Below are 16,409 nucleotides of genomic sequence, written 5' to 3'. Positions count from 1 at the left end.
ATCCATAAAACTGCCATGAAACAAGCAATAAATAATTTTTCCAATAATTAATTATTCCTGGAACTGTATTCTCTGGATCAGGATAATTCCTGGAATGATACCATTGCGTATGGAAGGCTGTTCTCTATTTGCTAGCTGATGCAGAAAGGAAGCATTCATAGCCAATCCCTTTCTCCAGGTTTTGATTTTTTGTCAGTATTAAGATACCGTTTGTCCTTAAGTGCAGTGAGGGCAAGGGAAGGGACCTGAATGTTCCTGTTTCAGACATGAAAGAAGCACAAGAATGATTACTTTTTGATGTTTGTTTTGGCCCTACTTTGCTGCTGAGTTTCTGGGCATTTGAACTTAATCTTTTGCTTTTTCCTACTAGGTGTGTGGCAGCACGTCTGCAATTACAGATGTTCTAGAAAAGGAAAGAATAAGAAACAATACATAGCTCTGAATATTTATCTCAACGAAAAAGGCTCAAAGTCTTGGTAAGGAAATGAGTGTGAAAATGAAGGTACCTCAGACTATTTCTGGTCAGAAATGAGATTCATAAGCATTTGCAACCAGTTCCTCTGAATTTACTTCTCTATGAGAGAACTCCTTAATTCTTTTAATACATTGTAAAAGCTCTTTGGTAAAACAAAGCTAAAAATTGATTTTTTTATCTAATAAAAGTCACTAAACTATTAGCAGGATCTTGCCACTCTTTCTAGGTTGGGAATCTTTTGGGACTAACTTACTGAAGCCCTATTATTGAGGTATTAATCATATCAGAGTTCTAGCCATATCTGTCAAATGCACAAAATATAAGTGCAACGTTATTCTTTTTCACATGCAATGTCTCCAAATTTCCAACTGACAGATAAGAAAGAAAAAAAATGATGCTGCACTCATTTGGAATTCAAATCTAATACCACATTCACTCCCTATCTAGTACATTTAACACATTGTGAACCTGATTCTCTGTGTTGCAAATTATTTACTACAGCTTCACTTATTCCAATACCAGGCTGCTCACTGATGTCAGGTGAGAAACCCTACAGGGTATACACACCACTAACAAAAAAAAAAAAATAAAAAAAATACCCTTTTACTTCCTTGTCTGTATTTATGAGCTGCAGGTTATGTGTCTCTTCCTCTCTAGCACTGATTCTTCTCCTTCTCCTTCTCCTTCTCCTTCTCCTTCTCCTTCTCCTTCTCCTTCTCCTTCTCCTTCTCCTTCTCCTTCTCCTTCTCCTTCTCCTTCTCCTTCTCCTTCTCCTTCTCCTTCTCCTTCTCCTTCTCCTTCTCCTTCTCCTTCTCCTTCTCCTTCTCCTTCTCCTTCTCCTTCTCCTTCTCCTTCTCCTTCTCCTTCTCCTTCTCCTTCTCCTTCCTTCTCCTTCTCCTTCTCCTTCTCCTTCTCCTTCTCCTTCTCCTTCTCCTTCTCCTTCTCCTTCTCCTTCTCCTTCTCCTTCTCCTTCTCCTTCTCCTTCTCCTTCTCCTTCTCCTTCTCCTTCTCCTTTTTAGTCTTCTATTTTGTTGTTGTTGTTGTGGTTGTTATTATTATTATTTCTTCTCCTCCAGGAGATAGAAGGTAGTTTTTATACAACTTATTTTTGAAGGCTTTACCTCAACTCAGATCATTACCTGCCAAAAATGTTTTATTACACAAGGCAGCTCCACTTCTCCATTATCATTCAACTTCCAAATTTCCCATACTAAAGGTAAAATTCACAATCAAAGGTTGTTGTTAGACTAAGCAGCCACTCAGAGTTCTGAAATCACAGTGTTGTCTTAGGTTGTGTTGACAATGGATGTCTGAACTGACCTCAGCTTTCTGAGCCAAAAACCAGCTCAACAGGTGGCTACACAGCTTTGATTGACACATTGTCAGGTCTTTCTAACAGACAGGCTTAACCCTGAGCTACAGCCTGGATTATCATCATCAATGTTATATGATGTCGTATATCACACATATCCAGTGTCCCTAATTCGATGGCATTAGGAGCGAAAGAAGGTTCACTTGTTATGCTTTCCCTGGATATTCAATGCTATGAACTGATTTTGTATTACCATGCTTACCTGAAAGGATCTATGGCTGTGAAGATATACATCTATCACTATATCGTACACCTACTGAACAACTTTGTAGGTACATATATAGTGCAGTTCCAATTCCTATGATGCAAGGATTTATCTGATTACTGTCATGTTACAGAGTCCAGTGTTTCACTGAGACAGTTTTAAAAAAGTTGAACTTATTTAATAAGGTGATGGATGTAACAGATTTGGAATTACTGCTGGTAAACACAGTTAGTGCAATAGGAAGTAATATATGATAATAGTCCTATCCTGGGTATTCCTCACGAAAAAGTGAAGGGGCAGAGCTTACCAAGAATGTATCAGAATCTATCCCTCCATGTCTTGGTGGAGGAGAAAGAGACAAATCTTTTCTCCCTTCCACAAACCCCTGCCCAGCTCTTCTTTTCTCCTCACTCCAGATCCTTTTTTTTTTTTTTCTTCTTCTTCTTCCCTTCTTAAGCTGACACTTAATACTCTTTTATGTCCTAACCTTATCTGTTCCCTCCCTGGGGTGATGTTTAGCATGATTTGGGTGAAGAGTTGAGTACTATAATCATATGTGTTTAGCACATACTTCTTTAAGTGTGTATGATAATGTACTCATTGTCATATTCAGGGGGTGAATTTTAATAATTAATTTACACATAATGAAGAAAAAGGTTTCACTTGGGCATGATGGCCATCAAGATTCTGTTCTGCCACCAATACAGGGCTGTCCCAGCAACACAATACTCCCTCCTTCAGCAATCTCTCATATGAAGCTTACGGACCTTCATCCACAGAGTTTATGTAAGTGATAAACGAGAACTAGCTGCTCAATCCTCCTTTGCCCAAGGCCTGTGCCTACTAGTGATGCTAATGTCTGACTATTCTCCACACTTATAAGTACACTTGCAGCAAGATGCATCGTATGCATAAATCCCAACTCTATGGGCTGGACTTCCATGACTACAAACACCATTACCCACTGCACCTTCCTCCCTCAGCCTTCCTTCTTCTTTCAGAGACAATTATTCTTTTCTGTCCCCCTTTTCACTCAACCAGTTGTTCCTCGACTTTTTGTCAGCCTCTTGCCTCCTCTACATTTTTATGCCATGTGCTTTGTGGTGTGGGATCTCTTATTTTCTGGGATCAGGTTTATCTTGCAAGCTTTTTCTGATCCTAAAAATAGCATTTATCTTTACAATGACAGTTTTTTCCCTTTTATTCCTCCCCTTTCCCTCTTTTAAATAAGCATTTATCATTTCCCTCTGAGAAACATTTTTTGTTGCCTATATAGTCTTCCTTCTCTTGCTACAGCACCCTGCCTTTCCTCCTATTTAGGGGGTTGACCATGCTGCCATACAGCTATGGAAGAGAAATGTGAGAATAAGGATCAGAGAGGCAAGACACATACATACAGCTTCAGAAAGGTGAAAGTGTTCCTATTTTTCAGAAGCAGTACAAAAGATAAACAAAGAAATCCAGATGCTGCTCGATAGAAAAGTAACAGCTGCAAGATATAGCTAACAGAGGCTGGCAAAGTCTGAGGTATATGGGCAAGTCATGTTGCACGAGTCAGGTGCTTGTTGCATACAGAGGGCGTATAGGGTTGGGAATTGAACATGAGCTAGCTCTGCTGCTGTGCCATGACAGTGAATCTGACTGAAGATCAGGACGCTTTCTTCTGCAGTTGAACAAGAGTGTTAGCCAAGCAGTGGAGTCCAATTGGGAGATTTGGGCTTGAGCATGAACTTGAAGGAGAGGTAACATAACAGCAGAAGAGACCTGCTCTTAATTTCTTAAAGGACAGATGTGTTGCAGTTCTTCTCTTTAGTTAATCTTGATGGAAATAGTTGTGTAACAAGTGCAACTGTAACAATGGGAAAATTTAAAACTATTGAATGTAAGAGTGAAAGAAGGAAAAGAAGAACTACTTATTATTATTTTGTCCACTTAAAATATCTTACATTTCTACTATGAATTCATAATTTTGTCTTTTAGAACTTCATATTTTTAAATATTGTTATTCTGTAACTACACTATAATTTTTATCATTAATGAATAAACATTTATGTATAAAAATAGGAGCTAGATTGATAGGGAGAAAAAAAAAGTGGTATTTTCTATGTTAAAAATTATAAAGCATTGTTTAGATTTCTTTTTATTCACTTACACAACTTATCTTAGAGTGTATAATATAAAACTGTATAATCTGTCCACAGTTGGGTTGGTGGTCTGTTAATCATCCTCAGTGGATGTGTGTGAGTGCAGTGCTACTGAAAATCTGCATTTACTCCTACCTCCTCACTAAAATCTCTCCCTTTTATTTCACTAATTTTTATTGAACATGAAAAGAATGACCTCTGTCATTCTTCATACTCCTACCTATTATCTAAACAGCTGAATACTTTTTTCATGTTTTCTGTTTCCATTATACTTGGTAATCTGATTTTAAAAATACACCATGTTTTAATTAAAGGCCTGTGTGCATTTATGCAAGGGAAGATAATAATATCTACATTACAGTAGATCCTTGTTAATTTGCATTAATGATAGGGAGAGCTATGGTGAATTAAAGAATTTTGCAAATTAGTGTCAAAGTTAATAAATAATGAAAACCAGAGTGTAGTTAATCTACAAATGTTTCATTAATTCATTTTAACAGTTGTAGTTTGGCTATAATCGTCTGTGATTTTGTTATTTTTTAGTAAGTGCTACCAAAACATCTGATGCATGCTGTGATACTAAAACTGGTTGCTGTCCCAAGAAGTTTACAATCAAGAGGACACTTGCAGTAATAAAGGATCAAACTGGGAAACACAGAGGTGAGCATAACCTGCCATTCTTCATCATCATCATTCGCATCTCAATCTTTGCTGGGGATTCTAGCAGCAAGTACTTTCAAACTGGAACATAGCCAGTAAAAAATGAACTTTTTTATATGACAATAACTTGCAATTTTCTATATTCAGTCTTTAAAGGTGAGTGGAAGAAGCTGAACGGAGTTTTAAGCAACTCGTACAATGCACAAGTAAGTGGAATGCAGATTAGTGAGGTTGATGTATGATACTATTGAAGTGAAACATATCAAATAATATTAGCTTAAACTGCAGAGAAATTTAGAAAGGATTTGAATAGGGTTTTGTAGTATATGAATTCACCCTTATGCATTCTTGCAAGTAGGGCCTGGAATGTTAACTGACCATAGCAGTTTTATGTGTTTTGAATGCCAAAAATGATATTACCTCCAAGTATGCCACCTTTTAAGCACAATAATAGCAGAGGGTATAGTGACAGGAATTATTTTGTTTTTATCAGAATGCAAAAAATATGGCAGTAACACCATAACAAAGCGGTGTTAAGTGGTACTCTTATACCACTTAAGTTATTTTGGCAGTGGATAGTCAGTCAGGAGCTTGCTTGCATCTGTCCCAGAAGTGACAGGTACATTTTCTGGTTGTCTGCACTGTGTGTCTAAACTAGAAGTGACTTTTTTGTTGTTGTTGTTTTGTTTGGTTTTATTTTTTTCCCACTTCTGGTGAAAATTCTGACCCAGATATTTTGCTGGGCACAGCAGGTCACAGAAGTACAGATGGCACTGACATACAGATAGCATTGTAAGCAGCACTACCTTGCTCTCAGTTTGCCAAATGCTCAGGCTACCACCATCTTTCAATCGCTGTTTCATTAAACCTTCCTTTGCCTGATTGTGGATAGTCAGGGCATAGTTTAATCAAAAAAAAGAAAAAAAAAAAAAAAAGCACAGAAGACACGAAGAAGTCACAGACATTTCTTTAGGTGTACCCCTATTCTGGTAAATCAATTAGCTCTGGAGTCATTCCCAGGCCCAATTTTCTGGTCTTCTATTTTGCATATATGTTATTTAGGACACTGGATCTCTTTGTAATAAATGGCTCAGTCTTCAAAATAGGATTATAATCAAAGTTTACAATTTATTAAAGGAATAGAGCAAACAGCTCTGGGTGCGCCGGGAGTCTCTGCTCCACCAGGACGCACACCAGTTACATCAAGCAGCTGATTTTTATGCTCCTAGGCTGATACATATTCATTACTACTTCTAAAAAAACCAGGGTTATTATAATTACTTTCCGGAATCCAAACCCTCCTACTGGAGCATGCGTATCAGTCTCCGGTGGTCCCTCTGGGGGTCTCTCGTGCTGAAGGCTCATAGTCTTCCTCCCTCTTGTCCTTCTCCTTTGTCCAACTTGGCTGTATGTCAGAGACTTGTGCAACATCCCCTGCAAGCTTTGTCTTTTAGTTATTTTTCAGCTCTCCCTGTCTCCTTAATCTCCTGGCCAGATAGCAGAGACTTGCATAGTGTCCCATGCAATAGTCATAATAGTTAGCAGTTATTCTGAAACCCCCCCAGACATCAGAGACTCCAAGGAAAAGTCTACAAATATATTTCCCTTCAAGCTCTCTATTGACACAAATTGCTAAAACATTCCTTTGCAAAGTACAAGAACTATATACATTAACCACTCTGTTTTTCTTAGACTTGTGGTTATACAAGGGTATGTAAGACAGAAGGTCACATTCATCATACCATGCGGCCCTAGCATTGTTCCATATTGACAGGAATCAGATGAACATATCTCACATCTTGAACTAACTAGTTCCCTCTGGGAAAAAAATCATAGTATAGTTCAAGGGATAGTTCATGCTAGAGGTCTGGTCCTATGGGTAGGATGGAAAAGACTACTGGTGACACTATCTCTGCTGAAACAGATCCTTCTTTGTTAAAAGAAGGAAATAATCCCATAATCCCAGAATTGTTTTCTCCTAGACTTGCCTAACTAATTCACACCTACAAAGTACTAGTAACCTCTGTAATTGTTGTTGTTGTTGTTTTGTTTTGTTTCAGGAAAGCATGAGCACATGTACACTGTGAAAGTCTTCGAGGTGCTTCAAATCCTCATTATCTGAATGCTAACTACTACTTCAGCCAACTCTGCCCACTTTTGAATAAACTGCAGTGCTCATCACAGTATAAACTTTCACTATAGTGATGTTAGATATTTCACTGGTTGGCATCATTGCAGCTACAGCAATATACTTCATCAAATTTTTAGTGACAAATAGCACAAATTTCATTTGTATTTGGGCTTTTCTGTCCTCATCATGGAGGCAGATGATGATTCTAGTGATTCTGAGTGCTCAATTCCACATATAGAGTTCTTGTAATATAACTGGACTTTATATGTTTGGATAGTGATGTGATCCTTTTTCATCGCTGTAACTGCTGTACACCAGAATCTCTGGTTGGTGAATGAGAAATGTGTGAAACCGAGTGCTCCAGCTGCTTCTGCTCTGATATCTGTCCACAGACCAGTTATTTTTCCATGGTAACATACTTTATAAGTACCCCAAGGACAGCTATGAAAAACACCTAAATAACCAAAATATTTGTTTGTTTGCAACAGTACAGACAAGCAGCATATCTAGGTTTGTGGTATGCTGGTACATTTTAGAGCATGTGTGCAAATCTGTAGTAACTGGAGAGAAAAGGAGCCTGTGAATGAAGATCTGCACTGATAGTGGACTTATCAGAAAACAGGTTATATGAACATCACGGATCATGGAAATTGGCTAGTGGAAAAAATGAGTGCTTGGGAAGAGTGATGTAATAGTCACAAAATAAAAAATAATTATAATACAGGAACAAGAATCAGAGGGTTATTCAGGCTTTGGGTATACAGGTATGAAGGGTAGAGCATGATGGAAATTATTCTAGCTGGATTTGGTCCAAGGAGCAGTCTTTCTAGTAAGATGCTCATTTTGCAAAAGATTTTAACTAGATTTTAAACTAAATAGCAGTCAGAAATTGGAGCAGATGCAGTAAACCATTACAAATAGAGGTTCATTTGATATGGATTTTTCTTGCCACATTAACGTGCCACTTAATAAAAACCTTAAAGTGGGAAACACAATAAATATGTCACTCATCATAAAGCTGCTTTAAACAATGAGAATGTAGTGACATACCAGGATGAGCGTAGCCACTAAAATAGCATACACAGTAATTCTGCTCTCTCACCCAAGAGCTGAAGAAAATGAAGTGGTAGTAAGATTACAGTGGCTCCAATCACTTTTATTTTATTCATGCTCCATTGAGGTTTGATGCACATGCTTCTGCCTGTACTACACATTTGTGTTAGATAACGGACAGTATTTCAGTAATGGGGACAACTATAAGTGAACTCATGAATAAAGTTTCCTTTCTTTTCTAACTGCTATTTATATTTCAAAACTTCTCCTCATGTCCACTCATGCCATAACATGATGTAGCTCTTGTTTTAGTAATTGTGTTTTTCATCGTCAACCTACTTGCTCTTTCAGTGTATTTTCACAAGTTTTTTGTCTTTGATGTCTTATTTCAATTTGTTTATCCCCACAATTCAGTATGGTTCTTTTCACTTGAATCTCATACATTGAGCTGTTTTTTTCTTTACATCCTTTCACTTCACTTTTATCATAGAATCGTAGAATAGCTCAGGTTGGAAGGGACCTTAATGATCATCTAACTCCAACTTCCATGCCATAGGCAGGGATGCCACCCACGAGATCAGGTTGGCCAAGGCCCTATCCAGCCTGACCATGAACACCTCCAGGGATAGGGCATCGACATCTTCTCTTGGCAACCTATTCCAGTGCTTCACTACCCTTACAGTGAAGAATTTCCTCCTGATGTCTAGTCTAAAATCTAACCTCTTTTAGTTTAAGACCATTCCCCCTTGTCCTGTCATTATCTACCTGAGTAAAGAGTCCTTCTCTATCTTTTTTTATAACAACCATTTAAGTACAGAAAGGCTGCAATGAGGTCACCCCCGAGCCTTTTCTTCTCCAGGCTGAACACCCCCATCTCTCTCCTCCTTTCTTCATCCGCAAGGTGCTCCAGTCCTCTAATCAGTTTTGTATACCTCCTCTGGACTTGCTGTAACATGTCTATAACTTTGTGGTTCTGGGTGCCCCAAACCTGGACACAGTACCCCAGGAATACCCCAGGAGGGGTCTCTAAAGGGCAGAGCAGAAGGGGACAATCCCCTACCTTGACCTGCTGGCCTCTCTGTTGATGCAACCCGGGATGTAGTTGGCTTTCTGGGCTACAAGCGTGCACTGTTTATAGCTCTTGTAGAGCCTTTTGTCTATCAGAACCTCCAAGTCCTTCTCTTTAGGGCTTCCCTCAATGAGTTCTCCCAGTCTGTACTCCTGTCTGGGATTGTCCCAAACCAGGTGCAACACCTTGCACTTGGAGTTGTTGAACCTCATGCAGTTCATAAGGGCCCAATTCTCAAGGTTGTCCAGGTCCCTTTGGATGGCATTCCTTTCTTCTTTGGTATAAACTGCACCACCCAGCTTGGTGTCATCTGCAAACTTGCTGAGGGTCCACTCAATCCCATCGTCTATGTCAATGATGAAGATATTCAAAAGCACCAGTCCCAAGACAGACTCCTGAGGGACACCACTCATCACCGACCTCCACCTGGATATAGAGCCATTGATCACTACACTCTGGGTGAGGCCATCGAGACAATTCCTCATTCATTGGATGGTCCACCCTTCAAATACATATCTTTCTAATTTAGAGATTAGGATGTTTTGCAGGACAAAACAAAGGCCTTACTGAAGTCCAGGTAGATAACATTGGTTGGTCTTACCTTTTCAACTGTTGCAGTCACTCCATCATAGAAGGCCACCAGATTGGTCAGGCATGATTTACCCTTGGTGAAGACATGTTGGCTGTCCTGGATCACCTCCTTGTGCTGCACATATCTTAACAATGCCTCCAGAAGGATCTGTTCCATGATTTTGCCAGGCACAGATGAGAGGCTCACTGGTCTGTAGTTCCCTGGGTCTTCCTTTCTACCCTTTTTAAAAATGGGAGAGATGTTTCCCTTTTTCCAGTCACCTGACTGCCATGATTTTTCAAATCTTCCCTTTTCTCTTCTCTTTTTCATATTTTATTCTCCATTTTGTACATTTTTTTTCTTCCTCTTTTCTGCATTTCTTTTGCAGTCCCTTTCTTCCTTTTCATTTTCTCAGCTCTTTGTATTTCTCCTTTAACATTTTCTCTAAATTCATCTCTTTTATTATTTATTATTATTTATTTTTAAAATAGTTTTATCTGACTTTTCTTATTTGTGGTTTTAATTAATTAATTAATTATTTTGGCACCCTCTTTTGTTTTATGTAGTCACTGATATATCCTCAAATCTACTTGAATGGCTGCACCTGTGGTGGTGTGAGAATCAAAGAAACTAGTGAAAGGTAAGTAAGAAAAGAAAAAGAAAGAAAAAAAAATAGAAAAAAAGAAAAAGAAAGAAAAAAAAATAGAAAAAAAGAAAAAGAAAGAAAAAAAATAGAAAAAAAGAAAAAGAAAAAAACTGCTATGGAAACTACGAAAAAAAAACTTGGGTGGATGGCTTACAAGGAACTTTACCATAGTCTTATAGATTTAAAGTCTCAGGTCTAGGATGCTTTTGTAACTTAAAGATCTTATTTCTGTTTCCCATTCTGATGGCTCCTGACTCCCTTGGAGAAGTCCTAATGGGGTGGTGGGGAACTGAGTAACTGAGAAATGAGAAAAATTTAAAGCATAGAATGGGGAAAAACGATGGCTCAGAAGAAAAGATGATCCATTTACTACCTGAATGATTTTGCCCACCACACACTGTCGGAACTACCATGGCTTTCTTCCTGAGAATGAAACCTGAGTCTTACATGTGGGGGAAGTGGATGGCTGAACTTGAGAGGTGGGGCTATTAATTTCTATTAATTAGAAATTAATATTTCTGCAAGCATAAGAAAACAGACATTTTGTTTTCTTATTTTTGTTTCTTCTTAAATATGTTCCTTCCTTCAGTTCAGTGTTGTGAGAAAATACATAGTATAGAAACTACTTTGGTGAATATCAAGGTTCTGTTAAACCTGACACGTGCTAGGTAGTTCCGTCCAAGAATATAGGTTAAGTTTAAGGTAAATAATAGATACAATTCAACACAGACTTTGTCTAGGAAAAGTTTTTCTGAGCACTTAAGTTTTACACTATAGACCAATGTGTTTGGGTGGGAGCAAGAGTCTGTATAGAGAGTGTGGGAGTCACAAAGATGGTAGTGAATATGCATTACAGTATTTCTCTAGAGAAAAATGCTAGTATCTCATGTAAAGAGAATACTAACATTAACATTATGTCCTAAAAGACTGTTTAGTATTTGTTAATGAAATCTAGATGGATAATGTGATTAAATTCAGGTTTCCTTTCAGACATCACTTTTTTAGTATCTGAGGAAAATTCACAAAAGAAGTTATTACGTTGTTAGTGTTCATGATTATTCAGCTGTTTGAAGCTATATGATTTTTTTTTTTTTTTTCCTTTTTGAGTTAATTTGCAGATTAGGAGATTAGGATCCTGACATATGTACACTTTGCAATTAGCTGTAATATCTTAAGATGTTCCTAGCCTCGTAGCCTTTTTTTTTTTTTTTTTTAAATTAGTGTCTAAATAACAAAACTAACAGGAAGAGACATGAGATTCTTTTTCAAGATGCTTCTGGGCATAACCTAACAGCTAAGATTAAACCCTCCTCTCTATAAACTTATAACAGACAGTGATCTCTGATAATAAGTAGGTGAACATTATTTCATATTTTATATTTCAAACTCTGTTTTGGTAACTAAACAAGAGAATGAAAATAACAGGTGGGGATACTAATGGTTTACCCTCCTCCAGCCATTTGCAAAATGAATGAGTCTGAACCTTGATTTTGATGCTTATACCAGAAAAACTCTGAACAAATGGTATATTATAAAGTCCATAGAAAAGTATTATTTAGAATGTAAAAAGTTATGAAACCAGGTAAGCTTTCAGCAAAAGCTTTAAAATACTGTGTAGACATGCTGATATGAAGGTCAATTGGAGATAAATCTGTATTGTAATGCTGGATCTTAGAGGAACAAAAATCCACTGGAGCACATTAGATACAGCTGGCATGGGGACATTACTTCTCTATACAACATTATTGAAATTCATACTGGAATGCATATGTTCAAAGTAAATATACAAGTTTTGCAAATATATTTGGAAAACTTAGAAAAATAGAAAAAAATGTAAGCATGAGATGAATTGGAAAACCTCCCATCCCTCCCATTCAGTAGCGCATATTAGAGAGTTTGAAAGCTTAATGAACAGGGAAAAAATTATAAGATAGGAACTTGAACTTGTTCTTACATTTCTCCCCTAAAATGCATTAAATGTTACTTTGCTTTACTGCAGGACAAGATTTTTAAGATAAATAGTTCCATGAAATAATATATCTGTTTACAGCCTGAGCAAGAGGCAAGAAAGGGACTGATATCTTATAAACACATTCATAGCTAGAAAATTTATGATATCAGAGAACTCAGTCTGATTCAGGAAGGTAAAACTTAGATTCTGTTGCAGATGAAACAAATCCAGGCAAAAATTAGTTTTAAAGTTTAAAATAATTGAATCCTGTTCTCTCTCTAAGGTGATCTCTACCTGGCTTTACTTCCATACACTACAGTTTTGCTTACTGAGATTTAATCATTCACCTGAAAATAAGTTTGAATATAAAAATGGTGTGTATCTTTCACTATTCTTACAATAAAGGCAAAGGTACTGTGAAGGAAAACATTATGGAGTCAGTGATGCTCCTTAAATTTACCAGTAGAATCATTTGAACTGTGAATGAAAACAGAGGTTCAGTCTCAGCAGACAGAAAAGGCCATACAGAGCCACTAGGACCTGCCTGCGGGCTCCATTTTCCTTTGGGGTTTCCAATTCAAGATGACACACTCTGCATGGTGAGCATACTTTGATAGACCTGCAGTTGAAAACTGCCTCTGAGTAACTGGAATGCTTATTGGAAGAGTGAGCAGAGGTTTAAAGGAGTGAAGTTTGAGTGAGACAAGTGGTCCTTAGTTAGGACCACTAATAATAGACAGCTATTATTTGGCATTTCTTTGGAATTCCATCATTCATTTTCATATATGTGAATATCAAGAGAGATTTTCTATTTTTTTTTTCCCTTTTCTTTAGACAAAAATACACTTAACGTTTATAGGACAGCAAGTGCTACTGGGATGCTAAAAAATTCCTGAATATTGCTGGAGAATAAGGTATTTTTAGGAAGTATAAAAACGTGTTGATGAGCTCAGCCTCAGTTACATTTATTTGCAAAAATTAGATGCTTTAGTTAAAAAAAAATGTATAGAAAAGAACTGATTCCAATTCTGCAATACTGTGGAGAAAGTTAATCATTATCTCCTAACATGAAATATATATAAAATTAAAAAAAAATAATAATAATTCAAGAATTTTTCAAAAGTTTGCTAAGAAACCTCCTGAGTCAGTCACTGTTTTCACTTTTTAACATGTCTTAGAATGAGGGAACAGCCAGAGCAAACTGTAATACTATGTTAGTATTGATAGGGGAAAAACTGCGAGATCCAAATATCAATAGGTCAGTGCCTCTGACATCAGTCCTAGACAGAGTACTCTTTTCAGTTGTGCAGGATTCCCTTATCTAAATATAAAAGAGTGATACAGTGATAACATTAATATCCATTAACTTTGGTAATGTATTGTCTATTTAAGGATTGAACTTAAAACTTATGCTGACAAAGAAAATTGCTTTGATAAAAGAATTTCCTGTGAGATAAGTGGTTTTGCAGCTCTGTGATTCATGTTTAAAAATAATACTTTGCAAAATCAATGTGATATGTACTAAATGAAAAAAAAAGACAGGTTAACTTATGCATGTCAAAAGGTATGGGTAATGAACCATTAAGGTCCATTATGAATCTGAATCAAATAAGATTTACTTTCCTCAAGGGGCAGTGCAGGTTATCTGTCTTGGCCCACTGACAGTCAGCCTCTAACAATCTTCTAGTGAAAAACAGTGAAAAACAGAAAACCAAAACTTTCAGTTGTGAATTTTGAAAACAAAATTGATCAGGGCATCTCTTCTAGCAAGCCATGTACATTCAAGAATGATACATTTTAACACATACAAATTAAAAGTCTTAGATCTAAGTGCAAAAAATGCACACTAATGTACATACAGACCAATTTTTTGCCTGTATGATTTTATAATTTGTTATTTTGGCAAAGTTCAGACCTTTCAAATGCTATAAAAAGGTAAAATAGGTGCATTTTTCCTACCTTATTCATAAAAAGTCATATAAAGTATGTAGATTTCAAGGATTAGAAATATCTCTTGATGATTGGTGATGATGAGGAAAAGTCTCTGTCTTAAAGAAAGATAGTAGGAAGCAAATACAAGCCTTATGGATCTGGAGGGATTTTGTCATACTCATTAATCTTGATTTTCCCATCTAGTTATGCATGTCCTCTTTGCCCTTTTCTATTGAAATGCAGGATTTCTTTGTCTCTGAACAGCTTCAGCTTCTGTTTAAGTAACTGTTTAAAAGATCAACTTCCACAAATCCATCACCTTCAAAGGAAGTGCTACAATTAGATTATTAAGTGCTGAAAATGTGTCCTGTCCTGTGAGAGATACAGAAGAAAACAAGGTCCTGCCACCTGGTTCTTACAGTTAAGAAACCTGCTTCAACATTTGTTTCAGCATCTTCCTTGAGGTTTGGAAATCCCAGATCTCTGAGACTCAGACTTTCATGAGTTATTTCACAGCATCCTAAAAAGAACTCTAGGGGGAAAACACTGTTAAACATTGTTTGTGATGTACTTAGCTAAACAGTATCAGTTGTTTCTTTCTGTTTAAAGAATAAGGCAATGTCTTCCCATGTAATGCAGTAGAATCGAAATCCAATGAATGAAATCAACTCCATCATAAAATATACTGATTATTAAATAAGCATTAAAAATATATATATGTCTACACTCAGAGTCTGCTGTAAATACCTGAAATGCTATTAGGTAGGACTGGATTGATATGCCCAATTGTAGTAGAGTTTATCTGTAGAACATACCTTACTACACTGACATAAGATATGCTATACTGGCACCTCATCTCTGGATTTTATTGTGATGATTACAGCTTCCAGTAGTCAAGCAAGGAACTCCATAAAAGTACTCTGAAATTGCATTTTTGAAATTCCACTTCTGCCTACAACTATAAACTCAGAACTAAAATTTCAATAAAATAACTCCGGAACATTTAATTTTCCTCTCCTCTGGATCTGCTACCTTACTATATATTTTTTTGTCAGCAATCAAATGTTCAGTAAAGCCCACACATGATCTTGAGAGTGTGCAGAGATGCCAAGATGTCTAGAGAAAGCATGAAAGCGCAGAGGTACAGAAAACTACTGATATTTTTTGTGGTAGTTATGACTTCAGGAGATAATTCACAGTCCTGCACTCTTTCTGTGTCTAAAGTAAGGGGAGGGACAAGTGAAGGAACAGAGTTGATTTAATTGTGCAGCCATAAATAAATTTTCAGGCCAGGACAACAAAGCCATTACATAAACACTAGACCATTTTCTGGTACAATCAGTTGTATACAGAGGGGGCTTATCATTGCATTATGACATAAAATCAATATTTTGCAAAAGTCAGAAATGAGATCATGAAAGAGCAAGGTGTTGTATCTACAAAGGTTACATATATCGAGTTTGGTATTTAGGTTATTAGACATGGCAAAGGAAAAAAAAGCAAAAATCTTTCTCATTCAAATGTGTGTAACAAAGTGTGACAAAATAGGCTATTTAGTAAGCTTCTGTTTGTGTGTTTATCAAGATGGATGTGGATGGGTTTGAAGATCTGCACTCTCTGCAATAATCACTCCAATAAAGTGCATAGAAAATCATGTTTTAGCAATATTTCTGTTATGACAGTAATTGGCAAAATGAAGCAAAACTGAAGAATGGTTGTACATATTCACAAGGCAATATTTACTGAATTTCAAAAATGTTTTCTAGGGTATTACCTGTACAGCCCTGACACTGTGAATGGAGAAACGGTGATCAGCTCCTTTGGACTTTTTTTTTTTTTTAAAAAAAAAAACAAAAAAAAACAAAAAAAAAAACAACCTTAGTGATTATTTATTCATGATATATTTGGAGGGATTCAAATTATAATAATGTAAATTGTTAAAACTTCTATTGTTGCTATGGGGAATTTACTGTATTATTCTGTGGGAAAGACATTATAAAAAAGCCAAACTTAATAAAATAAGTGTTTACAAAGTGTAGTGGATTTTTATTTTATTTATTTATTTATTTATTTATTTTTTCATATGGACTTTTACTCTACAGGATGGACTTTTACTTAACAATAGCAATATAACCTATATGCATTTAGTTCAGCTGAGGGTGAAATTTAGCCGTGTACAACTGGGAATTATTTCATTTCA

General features: G+C 36.6%; 1 protein-coding gene across 2 annotated transcripts; it reads left to right on the top strand.

Moving 5' to 3' along the window:
• Positions 1-338: 338 nt before the first annotated feature.
• On the top strand, positions 339-16,122 carry LOC311440038 (uncharacterized protein). 2 transcript variants are annotated; one of them, XM_084526443.1, is made up of 6 exons: positions 370-476; positions 2,760-2,838; positions 4,740-4,856; positions 6,917-6,954; positions 10,247-10,320; positions 14,453-16,122. In XM_084526443.1, exons 2-6 carry the CDS (start codon positions 2,805-2,807, stop codon positions 14,550-14,552), a joined length of 363 nt encoding a protein of 120 aa, XP_084382569.1. In that variant the 5' UTR covers positions 370-476; positions 2,760-2,804; the 3' UTR covers positions 14,553-16,122. The 2 variants fall into 2 exon arrangements, 1 of the variants encoding a protein (XP_084382569.1); XR_014695175.1 differs by lacking the exons at positions 2,760-2,838; positions 10,247-10,320; positions 14,453-16,122 and adding an exon at positions 3,485-3,579 and having other exon boundaries at positions 339-476; positions 6,917-8,550.
• Positions 16,123-16,409: the final 287 nt, after the last annotated feature.

The sequence above is a fragment of the Aythya ferina genome (assembly GCF_964211825.1).
Source record: "Aythya ferina genome assembly, chromosome: 1".
NCBI classification, from domain to species: Eukaryota; Metazoa; Chordata; class Aves; order Anseriformes; family Anatidae; genus Aythya; species Aythya ferina.
Note: the sequence above shows the minus strand (reverse complement) of the source record. Positions and strands in the feature narration are given on the sequence as shown.

Bases quoted from the DNA above. Each gene is read 5' to 3' on its own strand.
- LOC311440038 (XM_084526443.1), top strand. From the start codon at position 2,805: ATGAAGCTTACGGACCTTCATCCACAGAGTTTAT. The intron at 2,839-4,739 runs GTAAGTGATAAA...GTTATTTTTTAG, and splicing joins CCTTCATCCACAGAGTTTAT to TAAGTGCTACCAAAACATCT. The intron at 10,321-14,452 runs GTAAGTAAGAAA...ATTGAAATGCAG, and splicing joins ATCAAAGAAACTAGTGAAAG to GATTTCTTTGTCTCTGAACA.